At 47.5% G+C, this 7169-nt stretch overlaps 1 protein-coding gene across 1 annotated transcript in view; it reads right to left on the reverse strand.

The window, feature by feature from the left end:
• LOC138850980 (failed axon connections-like) overlaps nucleotides 1–1679 on the reverse strand; it is a 48145-nt gene extending 46466 nt beyond the window's left edge. Inside the window, exon 1 of the mRNA XM_070098828.1 lies at nucleotides 1228–1679. Within this exon, the coding sequence (XP_069954929.1) occupies nucleotides 1228–1560 (333 nt within the window). The 5' untranslated portion in view covers nucleotides 1561–1679. The remainder of the gene's footprint in view (nucleotides 1–1227) is intronic.
• Between the last annotated feature and the right edge of the window lie 5490 nt (nucleotides 1680–7169).

Here is a 7169-nt window from a genome sequence, read left to right on the forward strand (position 1 = left end):
CCAGCCCGCCCACCCACTCCACACCCACTCCCCCCCCTCCCCACACACACCACCTGCCAGCCCGCCCACCCACTCCCCCCCCACACACACCACCTGCCAGCCCACCCTCCCCACACACACCACCTGCCAGCCCACCCTCCCCACACACACCACCTGCCAGCCCACCCTCCCCACACACACCACCTGCTAGCCCACCCTCCCCACACACACCACCTGCCAGCCCTACCCAACACAACCACCTAACAAGCCCACTCACCCCCACACACCCTGCCAACCCACCCCAACACCCAACCTGCCAGCCCACCCATCCACAACACACCCCACCTGCCAGCCCTTCCTCCCAACACGACCTGCCAGCCCTTCCTCCCACCACGACCTGCCAGCCTTCCCTCCCCCACCACGACCTGCCAGCCTTCCCTCCCCCACCACGACCTGCCAGCCCTCCCCAACACGACCTGTCAGCCCTCCCTCCCTCAACATGACCTGCCAACCCTTCCTCCCTCAACACGACCTGCCAGCCCTCCCTCCCCCAACACGGCCTGCCAGCCCTCCCTCCCCCAACACGGCCTGCCAGCCCTCCCTCCCACTACAACCTGCCAGCCCTCCCTCCCACAACAACCTGCCAGCCCTCCCTCCCACCACAACCTGCCAGCCCTCCCTCCCACTACAACCTGCCAGCCCTCCCACTACAACCTGCCAGCCCTCCCTCCCCCAACACGGCCTGCCAGCCCTCCCTCCCACTACAACCTGCCAGCCCTCCCTCCCACCACAACCTGCCAGCCCTCCCACCACGACCTGCCAGCCCTCCCTCCCACTACAACCTGCCAGCGCTCCCTCCCACTACAACCGGCCAGCCCTCCCTCCCACTACAACCTGCCAGCCCTCCCTCCCACTACAACCTGCCAGCCCTCCCTCCCACTACAACCTGCCAGCCCTCCCTCCCACTACAACCTGCCAGCCCTCCCTCCCACTACAACCTGCCAGCCCTCCCTCCCACTACAACCTGCCAGCCCTCCCTCCCACTACAACCTGCCAGCCCTCCCTCCCACTACAACCTGCCAGCCCTCCCTCCCACTACAACCTGCCAGTCCTCCACACCCACAAGCTTCAACCACTACCCACAAGCCTCCCAATACCACCCACAAGCTTACAGTTCCACACGCAGGTGCTCGCACGCCTGGTCAACCTTAACCTTACTCCGCCAGAGGTAGTCGAGGTTGGACTTACCTCGTACTTGAGGTTAGCGAGTCGTAACCAAGTCTCGACCTTGAGGCAGTAAGGACTGAGTGAGGGTAAGACTGGCGTCCGAGTGAACTGGTACAAGTACACTACTTCTTTCTCGAAGTCCAGTTTATGAACGGCCGGTTTGGGCGGCGGAGCTTCCTTCTTGGCCTTCACTTCCTTCTTCTCCTCCTCTTTCTTCTCTTTGTCTGCCTTCTCCGCCTTGTCGTCTGACTTCTCTTCTGCGTTATTCGCCTCTGCCTCCTTCTTTACCTCTTCTTTCACTTCCTCCTTCTCCTCCGTCTGCTCCACCACCTTCGTTTCGGTCTCCGTCGTCATCGTAAATGTGGTTGTAAAAACTAACAAAGTTAAAAACGTAAAGAACAAGTGGCTTCACAGGGGCCAGCAAGAGTAACACGTACGCGTCGTCGTCCCGACACACACTGACCGCCTGGGCCACGCCCGCCTCGCGCCTCCTAGCCAAGCTCGTGACGTCACGCCCAAGCCGCCCTCCCATTGGCTGACGTCACGCCTAACCCACCCTCCTATTGGTTCCCCTCAAACCAAATGAAACCTTAAGGTTCTACATCGTCCATGAATCCCTTTTCTCACAGTTAAAGAATTTTAGAAATGCTTCTCTATAAAAATTCTTTAATAAAAATATCACGTAGACATAGGAGAAATATAAGCACTTTGTGTTTGAGAGGAATTTATGTTCTTTGACCTTAGGGTCCCGCGCCATTTTTAAAGTCAGATGCTCCTCCACTTGTTGGTCGAGAACACCATTAATTCTTTAATCAAATATCGCCGCCTCTCTTGCTCCCAGTACCTCATTACAATTAATATCTCCTTGGCTGATAACTAGTGCATATACACAAAATAATACATTACACTGGTGACAATGCAGAGACCTCAACAGAGAAAAATCAATTTCCAGCATAATTTTCTATATTCTGCTGATTTATTTCAATTAAGAGACTTGGCGAAGCCTCAGATAATTTATTCTCAATTCCAAGCCACGAGTTTGCACGTATTAACTCTCTGACATCTGTGAACTCAGTTCCTTAGCATGGAGTCGGCTTCAGGCTGAGGGACTGATTACTTCACACTCCCCCGTCTTCCACCGCTCTTCTCTATAACTGGACTGAAGAAGCCGCTGCCTAGCGAAACGTTTCCTCAGTACAGATTCTCAAATGTTGCTTAAGTGTCATACTTCAACTTATCGATTTTATAAGTCATTTACATCACAACTGTACAACGAATAATACAATTACACCGAAGACCTTCCACATCACGTAGTGTTACGTTACGAAAAACTCAACGAAACAGCCATTGGCTTTCGTTGAGTTTTTCGCTTACTAATCTGGATTACTTGTCAGTACGCTATTGTGGGTCCTTTGGATTATCCTGGGTTACTAACACTGGATTATCCTGGGTTACTAACACTGGATTATCCTGGGTTACTAACACTGGATTATCCTGGGTTACTAACACTGGATTATCCTGGGTTACTAACACTGGATTATCCTGGGTTACTAACTGGATTATCCTGGGTTACTAACACTGGATTATCCTGGGTTACTAACACTGGATTATCCTGGGTTACTAACACTGGATTATCCTGGGTTACTAACACTGGATTATCCTGGGTTACTAACACTGGATTATCCTGGGTTACTAACACTGGATTATCCTGGGTTACTAACACTGGATTATCCTGGGTTACTAACCTACCAGGTTCAATAATCCATCTGATAAAAGTTCATTATGGGCGACACATCAAGGGGGGTTATAATTATAACTTTAATTTTTGAAGGGGGTGGAAGGGTAAGCCAGTGGAAGGCCTCTGTCACATGACCAAAAGCTCCAGCTGCGGATCATCATATGACTAAGACCCGCATCAGGAAATGCTTGTCCTGTTTTCTAACGAGCCTTACCTAACCTAACATCAAGAGAGCCTAGAATTAACACTGCACCTGTCAAATTATTTCCATTTTTATGGATATATAGTGCCAGTTAACCCCCCCCCTCCCTAATATAATTCAAAACACAGCTCTTTCCCTCAATTATATACTGGCGCCAGTCAGTCATGTGTTGTGATAAGTAATCACTTTAGTAGAGCGAGGTATTTGCCGAGCACAAACCCTCCTTACCTCTGCTCGATTAAGATAAGGAAAATGCAAACATGAAGATAGTTACCCGGAGTGGCGGTGGCTCAAATATCATGAGTAAATATTGACCCTCTGGCTGTGTCACCCCCCGTGGGTTTACCGTGAGGTCAGGTAAGTTAGGCTACGTTATGTTAAACTAGGTTAGGTTAAGCTAAGTCAGGCTACGTTAAGTTAATCTAGGTTAGGCTGGGTTTGCCATTTCCTCAGGAACATTAATAATAATAATAATAATAATAATAATAATAATAATAATAATAACTCTTGGATAGGTCCAGCATAATGTTGATCCACCTCTATGGAGGAGGCGATATAACTGACTCACGAAATCGTAATGACATGATTGCAAACAAACCATACCACGGGTGGGATTGAACCCGCGGTCAGAGTCTCAAAACTCCAGACCCGCATCAGTCAATGTGACCTGACCTGACTAGGTTGGGTGCATTGGCTTAAGCCGGTAGGAGACTTGGACCTGCCTCGCATGGGCCAGTAGGCCTGCTGCAGTGTTCCTTCGTTCTTATGTTCTTATGTTGCGTTAGCCACTGGACCAGTGGTCCAGCGGGTTCAATCCCGCCCGTGGTATGGTTTGAGGCGATATACACAGACCGTAGGGATCGACCCCTGGCCATGGGTAGACCACCAGAGGATTGGAGGCTTAAAGGTAAACTGTAGAGGCCTAAATTATAGGTTTCCTGTAGTTACTTCTCTACGGCCCTGTCCCAGACCAGGCCTCCTGGTTACTGGCCTGATCGATCAGGCTGTTGGTGCCCGCCACCTGCAGTCTAACATATGCACCACAGTCCGGCTGATCAGGAACTGACTTTATGTAATAGATCATAACATCCCACTTCAAAAAACCTCATAAAAGTTAGAATTTATCAGTCATTGTGTGCTCCCATACTTTCGTTATTAGTGCAATAAATTGCATTCCTTCATATATTTGGTGATAAAACACTTGGGCATATTTATTTTAGAAACGTTTCGCCAGCCATTGGCTTCTTCAGTCCAATGCAAAAAAAAGACAGTGGAAGATTAGTATGAGGTAATCAGTCCCTTAGCCTCCAGGCTGAGGGACCGATTATCTTGTAGGCTTCATATATTTGTATTTCAGGTATAATTTTTCCACACGTTAACGCGCTGTTGAGGTGGAGTTTAAATGTTGATAAATGTTTATCAGGAGGTAAAGAGGAAGTAAAGTCTCCTTGCTGGTATTATCACACCTGCGGCAGCGTTCTTCATCACTTGATAGACAACTCTTTGCAGCGCACTTGTCACTTAACACTTAATCTACTGGTTGGTAGATTAAGTGTTAAGTGACAAGCGCCTCTTCCCCAGCCGATACCAGTTTTCCACCTGTAAACTCTACGCATCAGATAAATATAGTAATAATGGAATAATTACAGACAGAATGTTAGGTAAATGAGCACCGGTAAATGAGCGGCCAGCAGTAACAGCCTAGTTGATCAGGCCCTGATCCATCGGGAGGCCTGGTCGTGGACCGGGCCGCGGGGGCGTTGATCCCCGGAATAACCTCCAGGAATAACCTCCAGGTATATACAACTAGTGTGACAAGACTTGCCATACCACGGGTGGGGATAGAACCCGCGATCAGAGAGTCCCAAAACTCCAGACCGTCGGGTAAGCCACTGAGTCTGGGTTTTTGAAACTCTCTGATCGCGGGTTCTATCCCCACCCGTGGTATGGTTTGTTTGCAATCGCGTCATAACGATTTCGTGAGTCGTGACAAGACTTAACAAAGATCCTGGAGAGCGATACGTTACCAAAATAAAATGTCCCATTTGTTCTATGTGTCCATTTACCTAACAGATAAATATAATCAAAGGAAATATCACTGGGGGTATTTCTGAGGAAATATATAAAAAAAAGTAAATAAAACCATCTATTATAGTGACACTGAGAGTATTGAGATGATGCAGTTACTGTTTACTGTAACTGTATCACTGTCAACAGGGTCACAGGGATGACAAATGATACAGTGCTATAGGGACGATTTATTAAAGAACTTAAAGACCTAGGAGGATAATACACATAGTGAAGAATAAGATTCTTGTGCAACATTTGGGAATCTTTATAGTGTTTCCATAGTAAAGATTCCCAAATTTAATGGTTTCAAGTTGGAAAAATTCAGATTCAGGAAGGATATAGGAAAGCACTGGTTTGGTAAGAGTTGTGGATGAGTGGGACAAACTCCCGAGTACAGTTATAAAGGCTAAAACGTTGTTTAGTTTTAAAAATATGTTAGATAAATACATGAGTAGGTGTGGGTGGGTGTGAGCTGGACCTGACTAGCTTGTGCTACTAGGTCAGTTGCCATGTTCCTTCCTTAAGTGGAAGTGACTTGACTAGGCCACATTGGGCTAAGCCGGAGGGTAACATGGACCTGCTTCGCATGGGTCAGTAGGCCTGCTGCAGTATTCCCTCTTTCTTATGTTCTTATATTCTTAAGTGTCTTATTCTTCAACTTGTAGGTTTTTCTAAACCATTTACATCACTAAACGTGCTGTTGAGAGTGGTACACTTACAATTAAACCACCCTTAAATCTCCACTGAATCCTTCTGCACTAGTTTCGGTGTCTCACAAAACCACCAACTTACAGTCTAGCCTTCAGTCCATTCTCCGACCTCCTCTCACGAGGCCCTGGTCCCCTCCCTCTCTCTCCACTATACACATACCCCTCACTTGCTGTAGCCAACACAAAGAACTCCTCTTATTAATTCCCCCTCAAGTAAGAGGGCGAGTATGGTTGTTACATGCAGCAACTCCCCAGTGTCACACAAGCTGAATGACTGTCTAAGAATGGAGATACATGAAGAATTAGACACATGTGCAACACCTAGGTATCTTTATTTGTAGAAGTTTTGTCAGCCAGCGGCTTTATCAATACAGTACGAAGACAATGTAACGAATGCAAAATTATATACAAAAGATTAGGTAATCAGTCCCTCGGTCTTGGAGTTGGTGAAGAGTAGTCTTGAAGACTATGGTGCTCTTCAGTTACGTTAGACTAGGTTCAGATAGGTTAGGTTAACTTAGGTTAGGTGCTTTTGTTCAAGACTTTTATCGTAGACTTTTGCTTTTGAGGTTTATGTCGTGGAGACATTTTTTTTTTTTTGAAACGCTCGCCAAGGTGTTAGGCTGAGGGACTACCTCACCTCTCATTGTCTTCTTCGGGAGTTTATCTGGAGAGAGTTCCCGGGGTCAACGCCCCCGCGGCCCGGTCTGTGACCAGGCCTCCTTAGGTCAGTGTCCTAGGATGCGACCCACACCAGTCGACTAACACCCAGGTACCCATTTTACTGATGGGGAACATAGACAACAGGTGGAAAGAAACACGTCCAATGTTTCTACTCTGGCTGGGAATCGAACCCAGGCCCTCACCGTGTGAAGCGAGAGCGTTAACCACCAGGCCACCAAGGCTAAGGTAATGATCCCCTTATATTTCACTGTCTTCGTATATCGTCTCTGTATTGAACTGATAAAGCCATTTGTTGGCGGAAACGTCTTCAAATAAAGATAGCCGAGTGTTCTACATATGGCTAATTCCTCACCTGGTCGATATTGTCTACCATTGTTGTGGAAAAATGATCCGTTTGTTGTGAATTGTTCCGGCTACCATATTATGACTTTTATTCTTCACCTGCTGAATTAAGAGGCACTTACATGCCTCTTAACAGGCAGTAGGACTAATAAATACACTAATGTGTCCTAGTGTTTGCTCACGTGTCTTTCTAAACCAATTAGTCGGTATCTATTAC

The sequence above is a fragment of the Cherax quadricarinatus genome, chromosome 65, assembly GCF_038502225.1.
Source record: "Cherax quadricarinatus isolate ZL_2023a chromosome 65, ASM3850222v1, whole genome shotgun sequence".
Lineage (NCBI taxonomy): Eukaryota > Metazoa > Arthropoda > Malacostraca > Decapoda > Parastacidae > Cherax > Cherax quadricarinatus.